The 21,330-nt window shown below is 37.6% G+C and overlaps 3 protein-coding genes across 3 annotated transcripts; all 3 read left to right on the top strand.

The window, feature by feature from the left end:
- The first annotated feature begins 1,231 nt into the window (after positions 1–1,231).
- On the top strand, positions 1,232–8,992 carry sp6 (Sp6 transcription factor). The gene is made up of 2 exons (XM_061047627.1): positions 1,232–1,402; positions 6,046–8,992. The coding sequence occupies exon 2, from the start codon at positions 6,168–6,170 to the stop codon at positions 7,086–7,088; it is 921 nt and encodes a 306-aa protein (XP_060903610.1). The 5' UTR covers positions 1,232–1,402; positions 6,046–6,167; the 3' UTR covers positions 7,089–8,992.
- Positions 8,993–11,153: 2,161 nt separating this feature from the next.
- Positions 11,154–14,757, top strand: cwc25 (CWC25 spliceosome associated protein homolog). Its single transcript, XM_061047957.1, has 9 exons — positions 11,154–11,307; positions 11,987–12,159; positions 12,246–12,482; positions 12,571–12,640; positions 12,823–12,968; positions 13,072–13,144; positions 13,261–13,460; positions 14,055–14,222; positions 14,360–14,757. Exons 1-9 carry the CDS (start codon positions 11,290–11,292, stop codon positions 14,469–14,471), a joined length of 1,197 nt encoding a protein of 398 aa, XP_060903940.1. The 5' UTR covers positions 11,154–11,289; the 3' UTR covers positions 14,472–14,757.
- A 696-nt stretch (positions 14,758–15,453) lies between these two features.
- On the top strand, positions 15,454–20,063 carry psmb3 (proteasome 20S subunit beta 3). Its single transcript, XM_061047979.1, has 6 exons — positions 15,454–15,606; positions 17,039–17,223; positions 17,838–17,945; positions 18,098–18,275; positions 19,719–19,813; positions 19,900–20,063. Exons 1-6 carry the CDS (start codon positions 15,604–15,606, stop codon positions 19,946–19,948), a joined length of 618 nt encoding a protein of 205 aa, XP_060903962.1. The 5' UTR covers positions 15,454–15,603; the 3' UTR covers positions 19,949–20,063.
- Positions 20,064–21,330: the final 1,267 nt, after the last annotated feature.

Genomic DNA, 21,330 nt, shown 5'->3' on the forward strand with positions numbered 1-21,330 from the left:
ATTACCTTCTTGCATAGAAAAAAACCATATAAAAAAACACATCTTACTGGAAAACATCTAGGGTTAGGGGGTTAGGGGGTTAGGGGGTTAGGGGCAGGGGTTTTCAAAGCAGCTGTTTAAATTAAACAACTCTAACAGGCTTTTACAGCTTTATTTTACTTGCAAAATCAGAATGATATATGCATAGACAATTGTTATCAGTATTGCTTTGATAATGTATTTTGATTTAATTTAAACTGTATAATTGCTTGATATGCTTTTATTTGCATGCAGTAACATTGTCATTTTTTTGATTGTAACATGTACAGGCTCTTTGTATGGTGGAGGCATAAATATAACAAATATAAAAAACTGCCTTTGAGAGGTCAGAGTTCCCGATTATATCGAGCTGTGGTATCTCACCACTATAAGTAATTTCTAGCAAAACCACACTTTAAAGCTATTCCTTTATAAGTGAAAATCCAGCTACTTAATTTGACCTAAAAGTACAAAAACATGAACACTTATTTAAAGTTCTTTAAAGTATCAGATATAAAAAGCATTTATTATGAAAATGACTCTGTATTATAGATAAGTATTTAAATAGAAGTTTCACGTTGCAGCAAGTGAAAGTGGAACTTCTAAAAGCTGCTTAATTTGTTGTCTGATGGTTGAATCTGCAACAACGTCAAGGGTTCCCCCCCCCCCCTCAAAAAACAAAACAAAAAAAAAACAACTTTTCAGTGCCTCATCTGCTTTATTTGTAAATTTTTACTGTGACATAAAAAGCAACATTTCAACACAAATGTAGTGGAACAAAATCAAACAAGTAAAGTAAGAGAAGTCTGAATAAATGCACATTACTAAAAATAACCTAAAAAACATATTGATGAGAACTTCTATCACTAATGAATGATGAATGCAAAGCTTATGAGACTAAATAAGAAATTCCACAGCCATCTGCAAGGTATTTCAAACTTATAAAACTAGGCTATAAAAAATGTTTTATAATCATACAAAAGCAACCTAAAATGAAAAACCTCTTTAGACAGGGTTCACACTTTGAAACCAAATCTGGCAGCTCTGTCTGTCCTATTGATCGCTATTTCTCACCTGCAGTCGAGGATGGCGCATCTTTCATATCCGGGGGGAGGGGGGGGGCGCTCTGCACACCGGCATGGAGGGGGCGGAGCCTGCAGGGGCTCAAGACGCACAGCCTATCGTAAAGTTTGTCACTTCTCACAATGCTGCTTACCTGTGCGCCAAAACGCCGACATCGCCTCACCTGGGCCGTCTGCGAGAGATGAAATATGATGAGGATATTCTTGTTCTGTACACATTTTTCGACGAAGGGAAGAAGCAACAGAGCTGAGCTGAGAAAAAGTTTCAGACAGAAAATAAAAGAAGCTCCAAGGACAAACAGGTAACTCATGAAATGTAATTTACCATACTGTGACCTAATCTCTTTATTTTAACTGTGTTTTAGATATTCTGATCTCCATTAACAACAGCTTTAAATGATTGCATGAATGTGACGTATTAAACAGTATCTTTGATTTTAGTCAGCTGTAAGGACCTAATACACCACGAGAAAATCTAAGTCATCCATATTTAAGGCAGACAAAAGCAGCAAAGTGTCATTAAGCAGAACAATAATAACAACATGTACACCAAGAATAATTATCCTAAAACTATTTAAAAAAATAAAAATGTACAGTTTAAATTGGAAATAGTGGCCCATTGAAGAAATCTTTGTAAATGTAGGCTATAAGAACATCTATCTAGAGCTGCCTTAATGAAACATGTATGAATTGGAACATCGTAGAATATAAAGCCATGTTTTTAGGTCTAATAAAATCACAATATTAACGTAACTTTTTTCAGATTCTGGTTTATGTCATTTTTCAAATTCTGTTTCTTGTGAAACCAGTTTTTAGTTAGTTATTAGTTATGTTATATAAACCAAAGCTCTTAATGTTTATGAAAGGAACAATTCTCATTACTGGATTTAAACTGGAGAATTATGATTTAAAAAATGTACATCAATATCAAACAAGCTAAGAGAGCTTGAGACAAGATACAGAGATTTAATATTGTAGTTTGTATAAATAACATGTATATATGAAGGGGTTTGTATATGAGGCGGTGAATAATCAGTGTTTTAAATTGAAGTGTATGTAAGATATATACATTTATAATACAAGGCAAGTTTATCTCAAGTAAAAGCGTAAATGTAGAAGCAACAAACTGAAAGACAGAATAATGACTCCTGTCAGTTTTATAGTGTAAAAACATTATGATTGATATTTTAGTACGAATAATGTATCTGCTTCATACCCTTCACTTTAGGGACGTTGACTTTTCAAACAATGCATCTCTTTTATGTTCATATGTTTTATATTTGAACTGTTAACTCAGAAGTGTAATGCCAATTCAAAGTGTCGTTCTACAACGTCTGATAAAGAGAAGCATTCATGATAAAGTAAGTACGTCACTAACGTTAATGTTCTGTTTGTATTTTTGCGGCACACAATCTTACCTTCAGAGTTTTTATCTATCTATCAAATTTCTACACAAAAAAAAAAATTCTCAAAAAGTTTCTGATTTGACTGATCTGTGTGATCTATACTTTGTCACTGTTTCCATAAACATGAATACTGTAAGCGAAAAGCTACTCAAAGAAGGAACAAATACAATTTTAAATGTTTTAAATTACAGAAAAAAGAGAAAGGTCCGCACACTGTTCGGGAGTTCTCAATGAGCAACTTTATGAAGGTTTCCATCCAAAGAATCTTCTTCTGTTTTTGAATGAGCCTAAATAAGTCAACTTAATTTATTTACTGAGTGTTGATACAATAATTATGTTCATCTCCATTTAATAAACTTTCTGTTGAACAATTTTCATAATGTATATGTGTATGTAAACACGCTGCCAAATCAATAAAAAGTTGTTCACCAAAAAGTTCAACTTATAAAACACAATATGACAGGCGTAGACTAAATGTGCTTCAAACAGAGGGATAACAGGTAAAGAACACAGATAATTAAAATCACACAAACCATGCAAGATAAGAAGACGGTAATACAACAAGTAAAGTCAAAATACTAAACAATTTCAAAAGACAAAAAAAAACATTAAAAATGGGATTGTAGGTTGTGCAATTTAAGTTTAACCAATGATTGACCTACTGTACTTTAAACCAAACCAAAAGCTTGTAAGAGAAGAGACTTTTAGTCTCCTTTTAGTGCAGGTCTTGAGGAGACTTTTCGTATTACGGAAAAACCTTTATATAACATTAAAAAATGACATGCTTGTATTATGTTTACATATTATTTTGTTTACATAGCTGGAGCATCCAGGGGAAAATATAATCGTACTCCACGAAAAGTGTCTGGTAACCATGACTACCAATGTAAAAAAAACAGTCCTTCAAATTTTTTGAGTAATATTTTCTATCCATTTTTTATCAATATTTTATCTTTTTTTTTTACTATGTCTTGAGTCTTGACTTTTATATAAAACCTGCTTGCAGTCACCGTATACCGTGGATGATAACGGCAGCTTTGAAAATGGAAAATCTTTTCTCTGGTCTACTCATAAGAGACTGTTTGCAATAAAGATCTGTTTATTGTAACTATGTTGTGCAGATATTGTTGTAAAATATGTATAAGAAGAAAACGTTTTTGTGCAATTGCATATCAGTCAATGTCACACAAACGCCCCCCAATAAGGATGTTAAGGTGTCATCCATATCCAAACTGCAATTAATCACACAGCTGAAGTGCAGAGCGACAGATTAGATGAGATTAACCCTCCATCTCAAGATCTGTATGTCATTAACTCAATCCATCACTAAGAAGGACATTTCAATTATATTCTAGTTATCCTATTTAACAATTATTGGAAGTAGAATTATAAATCATTTTTTTAAATAGGCTACGCGAGTGTTTTTCTTGTGTCTATGTGGCACCAACTAAAAACTTTTTGCAGTTTTGGTGTTGGACTTTGATCACAACAGCATTTTTATTACATGTTTGATGCAGAACATGAAAACATAAGCACTAACAACAGACTTTAAACTCAAAATCTTTAAAGTGAACAGTGCTACAGGGTTCCACTTCAGCCAACTTGTCTTCTGGCAGGATAAAACAAACTACTTGCAAATACCATTCAACCTTTTGTTTTACTTTTTTTAAATATCCTGTCTGGAAATCAGATATTACAGGAGAGTTGTTGTGGGTACAATAAGTCGTTTTTGTGTGTTAAAAGCCTCATCATTAAGTTCTAACCTCAGAAAAATTGGATGATAAATAAAATTTGTGAAAATAATAAGTGTGAAAATGCACTCTTGAAAACCCCCCCTCACCCCTTCTCTGTACCTCTTTGCAGTGTCAGGCTTGTAAACCGTGGGGCTGTGCTGGGTCTTGGTCGGGCAAGTTTTATGACCAGAGCTCTGTCATTGCTCTGTACCATCCTGCCACCCCCTCCCCGGGGGCCCCCTCCATGCCAGCTGTTTCCCTTGGGAGCTTGCGGTGCTTCCAACACTTTAGCTAGCAGATGGGGAGGTTGCTGCTGTCTCTGTTTGTTTACGGTCATGTCAGTGACAGATGGGGGCGACCAGTCCGCCATACATTTGAGACGCATTCCCAAAAAATTACAGAGCAGTTCTGGCTCCAGGCCGACATGAAATAGATCAGCTTGACCTTTAACTCCAGACCTTTCATTAGGTGAATTCCAAACTAATTGTTTTACGATTTCATTGTGACTAGGAAGCATCTCTGGTGGGTTTACCTGAACCTTTGAGGCAAGTGTTATCCTGTTTGTTTGGTCTTATTGACTTAACAAATTGAGATCCACTGGCGGGGATCTTTCTCTGTCAGTCAAACAATGTGCACTCTTCCTCCTTCTACATCCCAGACATGTACCTCTTCCTCTGGAGTTTGACCTTCTTGTTTCAGGGCGACTTCTTGCAGTTTTGATGCGTCAGATATGGTATCACAACAAGTGATCTCAAGACTAAGAAGCTTCAGACTTTACTGTTTCCTGCTGTAAAGATAATTGTAGATGTTCCAGGATGGGGGTGTGGTGGAAGTCAACAAGATTGTTTGGGGCTAGGACATGTTTTGAGCCAAGCACAAGTCTCGCGGGCTGGTAGCTTCTTGTCATAAATTTCAACAGACTTAGTTCGATTTTAACAAGCTTTGTGTCACCTCTGGAAATGAGAATCCCTCCCTCTGCTGACAGACTGAAGGTGTGCACAAGTGTACATACCTGCAGTGTGTTGAGGACTGTTTTTTTTAGAGCGTGTGCCCATAATTATAAACATAAAGGTAATCGTTCTCATGTTATTCTTTGACTCCTATTCTCATGCTCCTGAAATCCGTCTGTGACTGTTGATGCCCTCTGAAGCTGATGTGTAAGAGGCAGGGTGTTTTACGGGGCTCCTTTTGTAACTCGCCTGGAGGCCTGTTGTTGTAAATCATGTGTGATTTATAAAAAACAGGTTCTCCTGTCTGCCAGGTTTCATCTCCACAAACCTCAGAGACGTACAAATAGACTTTGGCCTGCAGCCATACCTCCCTGGAACTTCTTCCTTTACCAAACTGCTCTCCTGTCAACACTCCCCTTCACTCTCATCCCTCCCCCTCCACTACCTCAACCTCTGCACACGGCCGACCATGTTGTTTTCTTTGCGCTTCTCCTTTGACTGTCCTCCATGGGAAGTACCTGGCAGCGGATGCATGTGGCAGGCTTCTGCCTGGACACGTCTTTCTCCCCCTCTCTTCTGTCTCCACGGCCACGCAGCGTGAGAACTGCAGTATCCATGGTGATGAAGGAGGTGTGCTCTGGTTGGTTACTTAAATGTTGTAGACAGGAGGATTTAGGCCTGAGTGCCTGCACTTCAAAAGTCCTGAAACCTTAGATCAGCAGAAGCTGAGTAATTTCAAAGCCAGGAGAAAAATGACCTCAGAACTTTAAAGTCATTACAAGTGGTTTAGTGAAGTCATAGAGTGATAACGGCTGAATTAAAGAGCTAACACTTTGCCTGTTCTTTCCTTCTGTAGGTGTCTTCACTGAATTGCCATCCCACCATGTTGTAATATTCGTGGGGTTACCCAAAAGATTGTGAACTACACTTTGAGCTGCTAACCTCCTCAACTATTCTGCACCTGCGGCAGCTGCTCTCATGGCCCATCCATATGAGCCTTGGTTACGGACAGCACCACCTAGTGGCAGCTCAGAAGACATGAACATCCCCTCCTGGTGGGACCTCCACAGAGACGTCCAACCGGGGAGCTGGATCGACCTTCAGACAGGCCAAGGGGTGGGCTTACCTTCAGTGAACCAGGGGAGCTCCATGGGGTTGCAGCCATCTTTAGGACCCTATGGCTCTGACCCTCAGCTATGCACTCTGCCCTCTGCGCAACACGCTCCACCCTCACACTCATCTCACCTCTACCCTCACGACGGCTTTAAGATGGAGCCAATGGCCCCTGACATGCTGCAGCAAGAACCGTACTCCCTAGAGGAACCGCAGGAAAACCCAGTCACTGCCCGGCCCAAGCCCCAGCGTCGCTCCTCCTCTAGGGGTGCGGGCCAGGCGGTGTGTCGCTGTCCCAACTGTGTCCACGCCGAGCAGATGGGCCAGAGCACAGAAGACAGCAGAAGGAAGCACATGCATAATTGCCACATACCTGGCTGTGGCAAAGCCTACGCCAAGACCTCCCATCTGAAGGCTCACCTGCGATGGCACAGTGGAGACCGGCCGTTTGTGTGCAACTGGCTCTTCTGCGGCAAACGATTTACACGGTCTGACGAATTGCAGCGCCACCTACAGACGCACACCGGAGCTAAAAAGTTCAGCTGCGCATTATGCCCGAGAGTGTTTATGCGCAACGACCACCTGGCCAAACACATGCGCACACACGAGTCCCCTCCAGGACATGGAGAGGAGAGAGTGAACGGAGACGGGAGGTTGGAGAAAGGCTTTGAAGCTGCTGCACCTTCTCAGTCCTCTTCAAACGTGTCTGATGGCACAGAGCCTCCGCTGAAGCTCAAATGTGAGGCAGACCCCTCGGCCTCAAGTGTGACGGGGCAGTCCGGCTAATTTCAGAAGAATATTTTTGCAAATTAAAGGTTTCAACATTCATTGACCTCTCTTACATAGAGGTGCCATAGTTTTACAATAGAATAGAGAATAGCAAACAGGTGCGGAGGAACTTTTACTGATAAAAGTTGGATTGAGCAGAACGTGTTTGCCTGATGTCCTGTGAATCTATTAAGTGGGTTAACTCAGTTGGCAACTTTATGTAATAGCTCACAGAAAAAGAAAAAAAAAAGCATTTTACCGATTCTGTGGATAAAACTTTGAAAGGTGACTATACGGAGGCAACAATGCTGAAACTGCAGCATGTTGCAGGACTACCATTGCTGCTAGAGCCACCAAGTAGACGGAGAGACGAGTCCATGGTCACCTGAAGGTGACTTTTAATTTGTTTACAGTGGAATTAATTAAATATGTAACTGGAAGAGTTGGACAAATATTAGTCTTCTTCCATTTCAAAGGCAGCATGCTTTTGAATGGAGCCCGACTGAGTGTCACCGTACGTGTGTGACCTGCACAAGTTGATGATGACGAGACACTGAATTACTAAAGAACATTGTGTCATTATAAAGGTCTGTAGCACTTCGAAATGTTGTCGGTTCATTCCACGAAACTGGGTGTGTATCTAAGTTGGTATGTACTTAATTGAGATGGTACATAGAAACAATGAAAGTAGAAGTGACAATAAGGCTGTGCTTAAGGAAACATGATGACTAAAAGATGTAATGCTCACATTATAATATAATATCAAATAATATTCTATCAAATAAAAATAAATGGGAAAATAGATGCACTACTGATGCTAGTATTTACCAAACATGGAGTGTTTTAGTTTTGACACGTCAAAGTTAATGTTCATACATCTGGAGAATGTGAACGCTGGTCTGTGTTACAAGCAATGCATAGTAGCATTAAGTGAAACAATGATGTGAAAAGGGTCAACTTACAGATCAAGAGCCATTAATACCAGCACTTGGTGTTCTCCACTTACACAAGCAGGTAACAACAAAAACTTAAAAAGGGGCAAACGTGGAGAGCAAATGCTGCCTGGTCAACTGAATTCTGGTTTGTGTTGAAGGTGATTAGATTTGACATTTACACAACTCCACAAATCCTCTGTGTCAACATTGCAGGCTCCTGGTGCTGAATGAAACGTCCAGAGAGGTAGTTTTCACCAGTGGCATTTTGCAGTGCAAACATTTAAAGCTGCAATAAAACTTTTTTTAATTTTTATTATTTGTATATTAATCGAATTACTCGCCAATTTAAGATTTTTATGGCCAGGCATCAAGAAATTAGGAGGAAGTTTTTGTATTTTAAGAATAAAGTTGAATTTTGTAATTCTGCATAAGCACCAGCTAATACTTAATGTTCCCATCATCTCATGGCAAAACTTTTCAAATGTTGCTATATTTAAGCTTATCTTCAGTGCAAAGTCATAATGATGCTGATAAGAATAATGATAAATTATTACCTCCTTTATTTATGTCTTTGAAACTAATGCTGGAGTTGTCTAACTTTATTCTCGATATTTTAGCTTTATTTGTAACATTTCAACTTTATTCTCAAAATCATCTTCCTCCTCTAGTGTCTTTTATATGTCAGGTCTTATTGATGCCAAAGAATAATAACTGCAGCTCCTCTCACCCCTCATGAGTATGCACAAAATGTCAAATAGGGTACCTTACATGTATGCATTAGCATTATTAAACAGTTCTTCACAAGTCGTTACAGTTTGCAGCAGATTGGCTATCACTCTACACGTTTTCTTAACAATTTGTTAGTTTGTTTGCTGTTTTAAAGGTTCACTTACAAAGAAGAAACATTGAACAAAACACATTTTAAACATTACAACCATTTGGCTCTTTATTAGCGTGCAGATAAAGTTGAATAAAGTGCAGTTGAGAGAAACAAAAATGTTTAGATTTCTGGTTTTGGAAAGTTGCTTTGAAAACTTTCTTGATCAATATTACGTGTTCAGTAGTTTGTAGCCGGCAGTGAGAGGCTTTACAGTGAAAACACTATTAGGATGTATGTAAACCATCACACACATTAGGCTAACATTGATATTTAGTAGGGAGCTTGCATTATTGGAAGTTCAACTTCATCGCTGTATTTGTGTATAGACATTAGTCAAGTATTGTGTATTGACTATTTTTTAATTTGTGTTGTTATATCATAGATAGTCTTCTTAAATGTTGGTCAGTAGCACAACATGGTCGTTTTGTTTTGAAATTGGTTGCTGTAGTAAAATGCTTTTTGTTGACTGTAATAAAAAAGGTCTAAAACTTGTAATAAGTTAAATATCATAGAGTAATGATTTGTATTTAATCCATAATGTTGTTCTTTATTAAATAAAAAATATATTCCGTGTCCATGTTGAACCTTTGTTTCTTCTTCTGTGTTTCTTGATTTGACTCATTTCCAACAGCAGACAGAACTATTGTTGTTGAAATTATAGGTCGCAGCTCCAGTAGTAGTTGTCTATCCAAGTAGAGTAAGTGAACGGTAATTGGATGTTTTAGAGCAAATTTTGTTTGTGTCAAATGTCAGATATTACACTATGGTCATCAATGGACTTTTTAACACTATCATAAATTAGTATGTAATTTGAATCAGTTTATTCAGGTGATACTGCCTCTGAAATTGTGTCCATTACTGAGGCCATAAAAACCTTCAAATGGGAAAAAAAGACAAACTAGCCTACTTGGATTTGAAGTTATTAATGACTTTATACATGTTTAGATTAAGATTCAGACAATTTCATTAATCCCAGAAGGGCAATTCAGTTTCACAGCCGAGTCACTTAAAGAAGTCAAGACAGTAAAAAGGAAACAAACACAGTCACAGCAGCATTATGGGATACATTCACAGGCCAGTTACAACAAATCATCAGACGAAAAGTTCACCAAATGAGCAACCAAATCTTAAAAAACAGTTATGAATAATAAATCAATTCAACGTCAGCAATAAACTATAAAAATCAATGAATAAACTTCACAGGTTTCTTAAGGAGCTGACCATTATAACAGCCTGACAGAAATAAAAGAGTTGGCATATCTGTTGGTTCTCCTTGGAGGAGAGGATAGCGCCGCCCAGAGGGCATTAAAGGAATCAGAGGTGAAAGAATGTGTCCAGGTTGATTTATGATTTCTTTTTGCTTTGTGGACCACACGCTCCTTCCACAGGGAGCTCAGGTCTCTCAGCTGGACTCCAGTGATCTTTGAGCAGACCAACAGATCAAATACATTGTTAAATGTTGACTTTTAAAAAAGAATGAAAAAAACTAGGCTACATAAAATGCCTTCCCCTCTAAATAATTATCTTTTGACCCCTTTTAATTATTGATTCGATGTTTTCAGCAAACCTTTGGTCAGAATCATACACCGTTTCAAGGTTTTTGTATGAGTGAGTTATTTGAACACTCTCATTACGGATAAGGCTGGCTTCAGGGTTACACCAGTTCTTCCTCACATCAATTATCATCTCTGTGGTTTTAATGACATTGAGATCCAGGAAGTTGTCATCGCACCCTTTAACAAATCAAATGTTAGTTTTAAGGGGTCAAAAGTCGATAAAGGTAAGTAAACATGGAAACTGTTACGTTCAGGGTCAGGATGCTGTTTTTAAGATCTGCATGTTCTGCCCATGCAGAAAAAATATGTACATTTAACAAGATTCAATATATTTATTTTTCACATGCCCAATGTGTATTTTACGACGGAGGATTAGGGCCACGTTAAATTATTATTGTTATTATTTTTTAATTTCGAGATTAATCTCTTTACTTTAATCTCGTAAATTTACGACTTTATTCTCGAAAGTTTTTTTTTTTTAACATGGCCCTAATCCTCCGTCGTAGTATTTGTTTAAATCATTATTATTAATGAGCCAAAAACAAGGACATCACGGTCATGTGTACTAAATGCGACCTAAATTGCAATTAACTCATGTTGAGTTATATATAATTTATCCTTATATTTATATTTACAGTCTAGGGTTTTGTAACGATTTAAAGAAATGTACCTGAAGGCACCAGAAGGCTGAACCGGAAACAGAGTAGAAACCGGAAGTGCTCTGAACACATCGTACACAAGCCTCGACTGTTGGGCTGCTCCATTTTCTAGCTAACGGCAAACTGTTGTTTCGCCTTTTATAGTTTTATTTTCTAATTCTGTTGGACTGAAACGACGATATTGTCAAGATGGGGGGAGGAGATCTTGTAAGTATGAACTCATTAATCCAAAAAACGAGTTTTTATTTTGTTTGGAGACTCTGTTGTGTTTAAAGCGTGTGTTTAAAATCAACCAAACAGCTGATGAAACGCGGCTCTTTATCCAGTTTTATCGAGCAATACAATCTTTTACTGTTGTTGTCTTATTAAATTATTAACTATTCTCTTATTATTATTATTTATTTGTTGTATTATATCTTTGCTTTAATACAGTGTATAGCTTCTGTACAGTTTATTTAAATTTACTTAGCTGTTACTACAACTTATTTATTTTATTTGTACTTTTCTACTCTTTTGTTTTTTCTTATAATGCTATTCTATTTTATATATAATTTTGACTTTTTTTTGTAGAAGCTGACTCGGAGAAACGCACAAAAATTCCAATGTACCTGTACTGTCCTGTACCTGTGAAAATGGAAATAAACATCTATTCTATTCTAAAGGCTGTTAGCCAAAAGTAGTAACAAGCCAACGTTAGCTAAAAGTCTGGGAGATTTCATTAAAGGATCAAGAAAAGGACATTGTAATGTTTTGTTACAGAAGAAAAATAGTTTAAACTCCAAACGAACTACAAGATTTAATTGATGTTTTAATAGATCAGTGAATTAGTATAGTAACCCAGTGAAATCAAAGGTACAGCAATTCAATTTCTTCAATCTCATTTCAGAATTTGAAAAAGAGCTGGCATCCCCAGACTATGAAAAACATCGAGCGAGTTTGGAAAGCTGAACAGAAACATGAGGCTGAACGCAAGAAGATCGAGGAGCTCCAGAAGGAACTCAAAGACGAAAGAACCCGAGAAGAAATGACCAAATATGCAGAAGAATCCGGTGCAATCAAGTAAATGCTTTGATGTGATCTAAATATTTGTTTTTGTGATACTGTACAAAGTATCTGAGTCATGTTGTATCTTTTTATGATTTCAGAAAGAAAGATGATCGTCTGGACTGGATGTACCAAGGCCCCGCTGGCCAGGTGTCCAGAGACGAGTATCTGATGGGACGTCCCATTGACAAGCAGATCACTGACCAGTATGAGGAGCCTGAGAGCGGTCCATCAGCTGAGACTGGCCTCCTTCCAGGGTCCATCTTCAACCCTGCCACCCCTGCTTCCAACCTGGACCTGGCTGCCAAGATCAGGGAAGACCCCCTTTTTGAGATCAGGTGAGCAAGACACTTTTCTCTAAATTGATCTGAAAACATTTAAAAAGATGCCAGTGGTTTAATTCAGTTTTGTTTTTGTTTTCTGAAGAAAACGTGAAGAAGAAAAGAAAAGAGAAGTCCTGAGTAACCCTGTGAAGATGAGGAAAATTAAAGAAATGGTAAAATTACTGTATTAATTACTTCATTTAATGACCTTTTATGATTTTGTCTTTGGGTTTAATTAAGTTGCTTTACATGCTCACATCTTGTCACTTCACCATAATGTTTGATTCCCTGTGGGAGACTATAAAGCATTCTTTCTGACGCATGTCTTATCATGAATGATTTGGTTTTCTCACAGCTGCGCCAAAATCTTGGCAAGAAAGAAAAGAAGAAGAAGAGGAAGAAGGACAAAAAGGAAAAGAAAGGAGACAAAGAACGGAGAAAAGAGAAGAAGAACAAGAGAAGGAGTTCAAGTTCAGGCTCGGAGGAAGAGGAAAAGCACAGGTACACATATTCACAGATTGTTACATTATTAATCTGAAAACAAATATAGATGTCGCATGTTTTACATTGTAACTGCTGTTTTTGCACACTAAACTTTTATTAGGTCACATTCAAGAGATGAATCTACTGCGGACACAAAGTCGCGTTCCCATCATGTCCCAGGCTATGGCCTTCAGGTAAGGAAGCAGCAGTATAGATAGATATATATATATATATATATATATATCTATGTTTTTGTTTGTTGTTTATCTTTTGCTCATCCAAGTCTTAACAGCTCAGTCTTTCCTCTCAGTTCCCTGCTGGCAGACACCACCAGTCCTCGGCTCCCTCCAATCACTCTGGGCGCCGTGAGAGAAGCCACTCCCGATCACCTCACAGGAACAACGGTCACTCCTACTCTTCGTCTTCACAGAGCAGAGACAGGAAAGTTGAACCCAAGGCTCTCAGCCCACAGAGACAGCGTTACCAACGACAGAGACATCCAGTGTCCAAGTAAGAGTTGCAGGGCCTAAAGATGGTGTTCACAGTGTACCTGTATGTGATCTGGATGTTCTTCACATTAACACTCTTCTGGTTTAGACGGTGTGTATTTATTATTGGACGTTTAGAAACTTAAATTCTGTGTTGGTAACGACTGAGATAAACCTTTCTGTAATACATCCCCACAGTGTTGGGGTCTTCCCTTCAGTACTCAGTCTCTAACCCTCTCATCCTCCTTTGTGTTTACCTGTTTCTTCTGCTGTTGTCAAAGTCGACTGAGAATCCTGCTCAGCAGAGAAACAGAGTAACGCTCTCCGCTACAATGTCCCTCCTGTTACTCATTGTGTTGCAACTTCTCCTGTGAAATGTAGAACCTCTTGTATTGTTTGTTTCATTGTTTTTAGAGTGTTCTATTCTTTCAGTCATTTCAAAATACAAATACATCCTCTCTGTCAACAACACTCGCTTGTAGTTCCACTTTTAGTTATTCTAGAGATTTTTCTGTGGGAAAAAATTCTGAATGCTTTCCAATTGTTTTAAGTCATTAGCAGCATTGTAACTACCCACTCTGACTCTGGTGACTTTTTTTCTTTCTGTCTTCTGTAGAAAACTTTCTGCAGAGGAGCTGGAGCGCAAGAGGCGGGAAATGATGGACCAGGCCAAGCAGAGGGAGGAGGACAGAGAGAATAATGTGAAGAAATACAAGAGACAAGATGAGCAGGAAAAACAGCGGGAACAAAATGTCAAGCATGAACGGCATGCTGGCTTCATTCAGTGAGTTATCCACACAGAGCTTGGAAAGAGGAGGTTTTGGATTCATGGACACGTGTCAATTTTCCTTGTGTCCTAATGTCTCTTCATTTAAACCTACTCCGAGAGCTCCACTAACCCTCCCCTCTCTTTTTTTGCAGTAACATGAAGCTGGAGAGTGCTGCCAGCTCTTCATTAGAGGACAGAGTGAAGAGGAACATCCACTCCATTCAGAGGACGCCGGCCTCCCTGGACAACTTTATGAAGAGATGAACACACAACATTTATTGTACAGATAAACTTAAATGAACCGACTGTAAAGGCTCAGGCAAACTGTGTTCTAATGGATTTAGTATTAATGGTGGGGGGTGATGGGAGTCTGTGTGGCTTGATTACTACCCAGTGGCTTTTAATTTGGCTTTTTGGCCCACAATATTCATAAGGTCCAAAAAATGTACAAAGTCTAGTCGTTGTTATTCCAGTATCCTGTTTTTATCTCAAACATTTTGTAAAATACTGTATATTTGTTACTTTCTGTGAGAATAAAAAAATCCTACACTATTTCTTTTTAAAACATTTAAAAAAAACAACAATTGTCAATGGGGTATATAGATCTGTTAGATTAATCACCTTCAAACACAAACTTGACCAAATGTTCACATAAACATCCCCATTATAAATGTAACATATTGGGCTCTATTTAACTTTCCATGCCAACACTGATGTTAGAGCCTAAATTATTTTAATCCACAAAGACTTCTGATCAGGATGTATTGTGAGAATTTACTCGATTGAGCTCATTCTTAAATTATTTTTAATTATAAATATGTTTATTGGTCCGAAGTAAGAAAACTAATTGTTTTAAGGTGTTGGGCAACTTTTATCACGTGGTGGCAAATGTTTTCTTGCTTTTTCCACCCACTGGCTGAACAAACAGATGAAGCTGTATGAGATTTATTACTATTGGGGAATCAATTTGAAGACAGGGCAGGCTTTATAACCTTTTAGAGCAATTTATTTTTAAGGAATTTAAGACGTAAATCAATAAAATAATAGTTGTGAAGCTCACCCGTACATCCTCGGATCTGTACTTGACAGTTTTGATTGCACCTGGCTGCAGCATTTAAAAAAAAGTCCCCGGTTATACTTTCATTTTAAATCGCCTCATACAAACTATGCATACAACGCTCGCTTCAACCCATATTAACCAATGGTAGCAGCTCTTAAAACTGAGTGCGGTTTCTTCAGCCAATCAGCATTTACGAAAGCGATGACGTAGCTCAATCAAGGTAGTCTGATCCTTGTGTTTCTAAATCGTGTAGTCACTCTGGGAAACGAGCATAGCACAAAACGAAGAGGAGATTGTAGGTTCTGGTTTGTCGGAATATAACAAAAAACTGTCACAATGGTAAGAACATCATGGATTATATCATTTACGAATGGTTTTGTATTTAAAATTGGGCGAATTTAGTTCATAAGGCTCAAAGTTTTACAGCTTGGCTAAGCTAACATACAGACAGTTAGCATGCCGACAAGCGTTAAAGTCTTTAAACAAAGTACATTGGTGTTGTTTTTTTTAGGTTATCACAGTTTTATATAACCCTTTATTATAAATATAACTCTGGATAACGATACAGAACAACAAATCACACATTTAGCCGGGTGATATCCGTAAAGCTAAATGAGTAGCTTAGCTGTAACCTAGCTCACATTTATTCTACAGATGTGTTTTGTACAGCTCCGCGACCTTACTGATCTTTAAACTATTGTTATTTTGTACCAGAGGTAAACAAACTGTACTGATCATGTTGTGTTAATATTAGATTACGTTTAATCACTTTATCAGCTTGATTAGCAGAAGCCTCAACGTCATGTGTAAAAAGTCAAGGTGTATGTATGGTCCGCAGTGAACTCATGAACAGATCAATGTTTCAATCCACTTTTGTCACAATGACTTTATTACGTCATTTTTTCCCCCAATATTTTATTTGTAGTTTTTATCTTTTGTGCATAATACAAATAATACAAGGACATACAGGAACTCAAACAAACAAACACGGCTCAGACATGTACATTAAAAAAACAAGTGAAAAGTAAACAGAAATTTCTTGCATAGCTGACAGTCACTCAGTAAACCCAAATAGGTTGTGTATTAAGTGTCTTAAGAAGAGGTCAACCCACATCAACTTTGTCCAAATGGGCAATATCAAAATCTCTTAGGGATAATCATCCTCAGTGCTCGGGAGCATTGCAGGCGTGAAGGAAGACTTTCAGTTAACTGTGAGCAGCCAAAGATTGCAACTTCAGCATCTGGATGAAAGAGTTTGTTATAGGCCTTAGAGTACCAGTCAAATATTTTGGACCAAAATCCAGTGAGCAAAGGACAGGACCAGAAGGCATGAGTCAATGTGTCCTCTGAAACTTACTATATTATGTAATTATCATTAAATATAACAAACGTAAGACAAATATCAACTGATTAAACTGTTAATGTTTACCACTTCTGTGAAGTTCTTATTCCTGCCTTTTGATTATTTTAATGCCATTACTTACTTATTACATGACCTTATGCGTAATGGAAAAGCTTCTACTTGTAATCTTTTTTTATTGATCATTATAACTTATATCAATCAATCGATTGTCTTGACAAGAGGCCAGTAATTAAAGTAGAAAAATAGTTATTCAATCTGTTTCAAGTCTAAAAACACCCATTAAAAAAATGTTTGTTTTGCTCTGTCTTAACAATATAGTGATAGTCATTCTTAAGAACTATTGCTAATAAATTCTGCCAGTTGTTAATCAATTGAACTGACTTACCTATCATCTCTCTCCTCATCCAGTCTATTATGTCCTATAATGGAGGGGCTGTCATGGCCATGCGGGGGAAAAACTGTGTGGCGATAGCTGCTGACCGGAGATTTGGCATTCAGGCTCAGATGGTCACCACAGACTTCCAGAAGATCTTCCCCATGGGAGACAGGCTGTTTATCGGCCTAGCCGGACTTGCCACTGATGTTCAGACAGTGTGAGTGTGATTAACCCCCTTGAATTGATTTCTCTCATTGTGTCAAGATTCAAGATTCAAGATTTTTATTTGTCACGTGCTCATACAGATGTGCAGTGAAATGTAAAGACTGTTCCGCAAGGCCATGCAATAAACACTCAAATTACTAATACACATATATACAGTAAAGTAGAAATATAATGTACAATTTAAAAAAATAATTATTTGAATATACAAAATATAGAATATAGAATGAATGTAAACAGTGTAAAGTGTGGTGTGTGTGCATCATGTAATCACAGTTCTGTTTTGTTTAGTTCTGTTTATGTTTTTAACTGAGGAGAGTGGAGTTAACAGTCCGGACACAGTTTTTTCACTACTTGGGCAATGATGCATGCTTTAGTTGAGGCTCCACTAACTGACAACGCATATTTTACTTATTATTTAGAAAACCTGGAAATCAAAACCACTTTAATGATATGCGTCTCTGATGACAACCAGTGTTGAGAAAATGAGTAGTACTATACTGCTTACTGTTATATCTACAATGTAAGTGTAAGCTAGGAAATGAATAATTTAGCATTCTGTGCTTTCTTTCTCTTTTTGGAAACTGGATGTCTTTGCCTTGCATGTAGATCCCAGAGGCTTAAATTCAGACTAAACCTGTATGAGCTGAAAGAGGGTCGTCAGATTAAGCCCAAGACCTTCATGAGCATGGTGTCCAACCTGCTGTATGAGAAGAGGTGAGTGCACTGAACTTAATTCTAAACCATGTGAATGTAAGCAACACCCATGTGTAACCTGAAAGTTGCATAAAGACAAAATAATGTAGGCAGGCTGAGATACTTGTATGATTGTAAATAATGTTGTGGTTGATATGTGATCCTCTCCTTAGGTTTGGGCCATACTACATTGAGCCCGTGATCGCAGGACTAGATCCCAAAACCTTAGAGCCCTTCATCTGCTCCTTGGATCTGATTGGCTGCCCCATGGTCACAGAAGACTTTGTAGTGAGCGGCACCTGCTCAGAGCAGATGTACGGCATGTGCGAATCTTTGTGGGAGCCAGACATGGTAAGTAGTGGTCGAAGCTTTTGGTCCACCTTATACATGTACAGAAGTTTTTACACTGAATAAATGAAAATGTTTTGATCGGCAAGTGAATAGTCCCCTACTTTTGCAAATCCTTTGTGTAATAAGCATTTATGTGCCTATAGAACACATGTTGTATATTGAAAATGGTCAGATCTAAGTATGTATGGAAATACTTCAGACTATTGTCACTCTTCTTTATACAAGTCTAGCAATTTTTAGAAGAAATGTATAATTTAAGAGGATTATTTTCCACAAAGTCTGAAAAACTCCACAATAGCAGCCATAAAATAAATGAAACATTTAATGTGTAATGGATTGGACACGTACACCAAATTAGTTTCAAGGAAAAGGTGATGATCATAAAAGTGTTCTTATTTGATCAAAGACACCATGCCTGTATGGATGCATTTATTTCCCATGGGGAGTAAATAAACAAGGCTGAAACAGCAGCATTTCATTTTCATTTATTGTACATCTTTAAGTCATTTGAGTCTTTTTGTAAAGAAAGAATAAATAGATACAGAGGAAACCTTAACATAAATCCTTAGGGTAAATAATGTAAGTATAGTTAGCACAGATAAGTTACTTCCTCTTGGGGCAGAGATTTCATCAGGTTTAAACTAGGGCTGTCAAGGAGTTCAAAGTTTTAATCGGGATTACCGCAACATTTCAGGCTTTAGGCTTTTATTTAGAATTCAAACAGAGTGCTTTAATTGTTGTTTTAATTCATTCAACCTTGCTTTTATTTTGAAAAAGACATTAACTTAACCACGGAAAAATAACTCGTAGCAGATCTAAAACTAAAGTCAAACAGCTCAAAGGAACGGTAAAAAGTGAACTGTATGATGTCATGAGGTGGATATAACTCTTGACACATCAGCTGAGCCGTCTTAAAGTTTTCTAAAGTGAAAAGAGACATTCAAAGATGCAGCAGTGTCGTTCTTTCCAGCACTGTGACTACAGGGAGACACTGCAGAGACGTATCCACAGTGCGTCTAACGGGACAACATAAAGGGATAATATGCAATTAATCGCACTTGAAAAAAATGTATGCATTAATTTCAGACCTTCATTCATTTTGATTAACAAGTGAATGCTGACAGCCCTAGTTTAAACATCCTGCCAGTTGTAACCTGATGTCAAATGATCTGATAATACACAGAGTAGTTTGGACATTTTAGTGTGGAAAAGTATGTACAGTAGTTGTGACCTGGAAATGTTTGAAATCTGGACAGAGTTTAATGCAGTGTTCATAATCTGCCCCTTTGTGATCTGCAATCTCTGCTCAGCCTGTTTGTGGGTACAAACTAGAAGTTAAAGACACACCCCCCTGTCACAGTTTCTGCCTAGGTTATTCTTGCTACTGGTACTCTTCACTTTAAAACTGATGACTGTGCATTTGTTAAACGTGTGACTGTGCAGGAACCAGAGGACCTGTTTGAGACCATCTCCCAGGCAATGCTGAATGCAGTTGATAGAGATGCCGTGTCTGGCATGGGAGTGGTGGTGCATGTCATGTAAGTAACGTGATAACAAGAACTGTGTGCACAGGTTAGAGGTAATGTGTTGGCACTAAATGACAGCCTTCTCTTTTCTCTGGTAGTGAGAAAGACAAGATCACCACACGAACCCTGAAGGCCAGGATGGACTAGAGCGTCTGCTTCTCTCTGCACTTCACCATTACAAATGTTTTGTATAAAATAATAAACAATGCTTGTACCGTCTTCTTTTTCTTATTCAATAAATGAACCCAGGTTATGACCTTGACTGATTGTGTTGCTGTCACTGCTTCACTGTACAGATCTCTATGTTGCACATTTTGTAAAGCCTACAAGTTAAGTTCTGCACCAAACCAAGATCCCGTTCTTTACAACTGAATAAAAGTGAAAGGAAGGTGACAAATGAAGGGCTGTCTAAATATAAAACACTTAAACCTTTATTTCTGTTTTAAATGTCCTGAGGATTATCTGGATTACAGAAACTGAAGTCCAGTGTGTCACACTGCAGAGAGAATCATTTCTCCATTTGCCATGCTTTCATCCAAGATATGTTGTCAAATCTTGAAAAAAGGGACGATCATTATTCAAGTCAATTCACACTTAGCTTAAATTTCAAATGTAAAAAAAAAAAAAAGTAGAATGGTACTCTATTCATTCTACAAAATTGAATATGTTTATGGCAGTAGAGCCTGACCTTTCAGACCAGTGTTGAGGTGTTTTAAGAGGAGAAATTTGCAGCTAATATAAACTCGTAGCCAATATAGATTTTTACTAATACTGAATATTTCCTTTAATGGATTATTGGTCAGATTTGCACTGATTGGTCTAAGTAAAGGTACTTAATAAGTGCTTAAGGTGTAACTTTATTAAAGATTTATTTTATTGTGCGCTCTCAGTTTGATGGCAGAGTGCTGCTACATGTGCTGGAGTGTTAGTAGTACTTTAAAGAACTTCTGGACCAACTACCTGATAACACATTTTTAAATAACCCCAAGCATTGTTTTGTACATTCTATGTTCTGTAATGGGGGTTTCCATTTGGGCTTATACTAGAAAACGTTTGTATATGAAGATATATCAATGATGGACCTTCTTTGATCTCTTGTCAGTCTGTGTTGTAATTGGTCCGTACAAATAGAACGTCTTGAGCGGCTCAGGGGAAGCTGTCAAGCCTCTTAAAAAATAAACCCGTTGATGTCATGAGGATTAGCCTAGCTTGGGTTTGGGATGGATCATTTTTAAATCATTTTTTTCAAAGCAACTTTTAGGAAGTTCTGATTTCAAAGAAAGTGTGAATTCACTTTCAAGAGAGTCAGTCTGGACAATAACACCTCTGCAATTTGAATTTGTATTTTTTATTTTATTGTAAAAACAATCAGCAAACTGAGTTAATGTAATAATAAATCTCTTAAATGTCCTTTTTATGAAACCTGAAACGCACATTATTGTTCAGATTTTTGAGATAATGGCACAATCAGAAGTGTTTTGCTGTTTTGTAAGAAACCCTTAGGGTCCATTTACTCTCTTTTTTTTGTT

This window comes from Labrus mixtus, chromosome 2, assembly GCF_963584025.1.
Source record: "Labrus mixtus chromosome 2, fLabMix1.1, whole genome shotgun sequence".
Classification (NCBI taxonomy): Eukaryota; Metazoa; Chordata; class Actinopteri; order Labriformes; family Labridae; genus Labrus; species Labrus mixtus.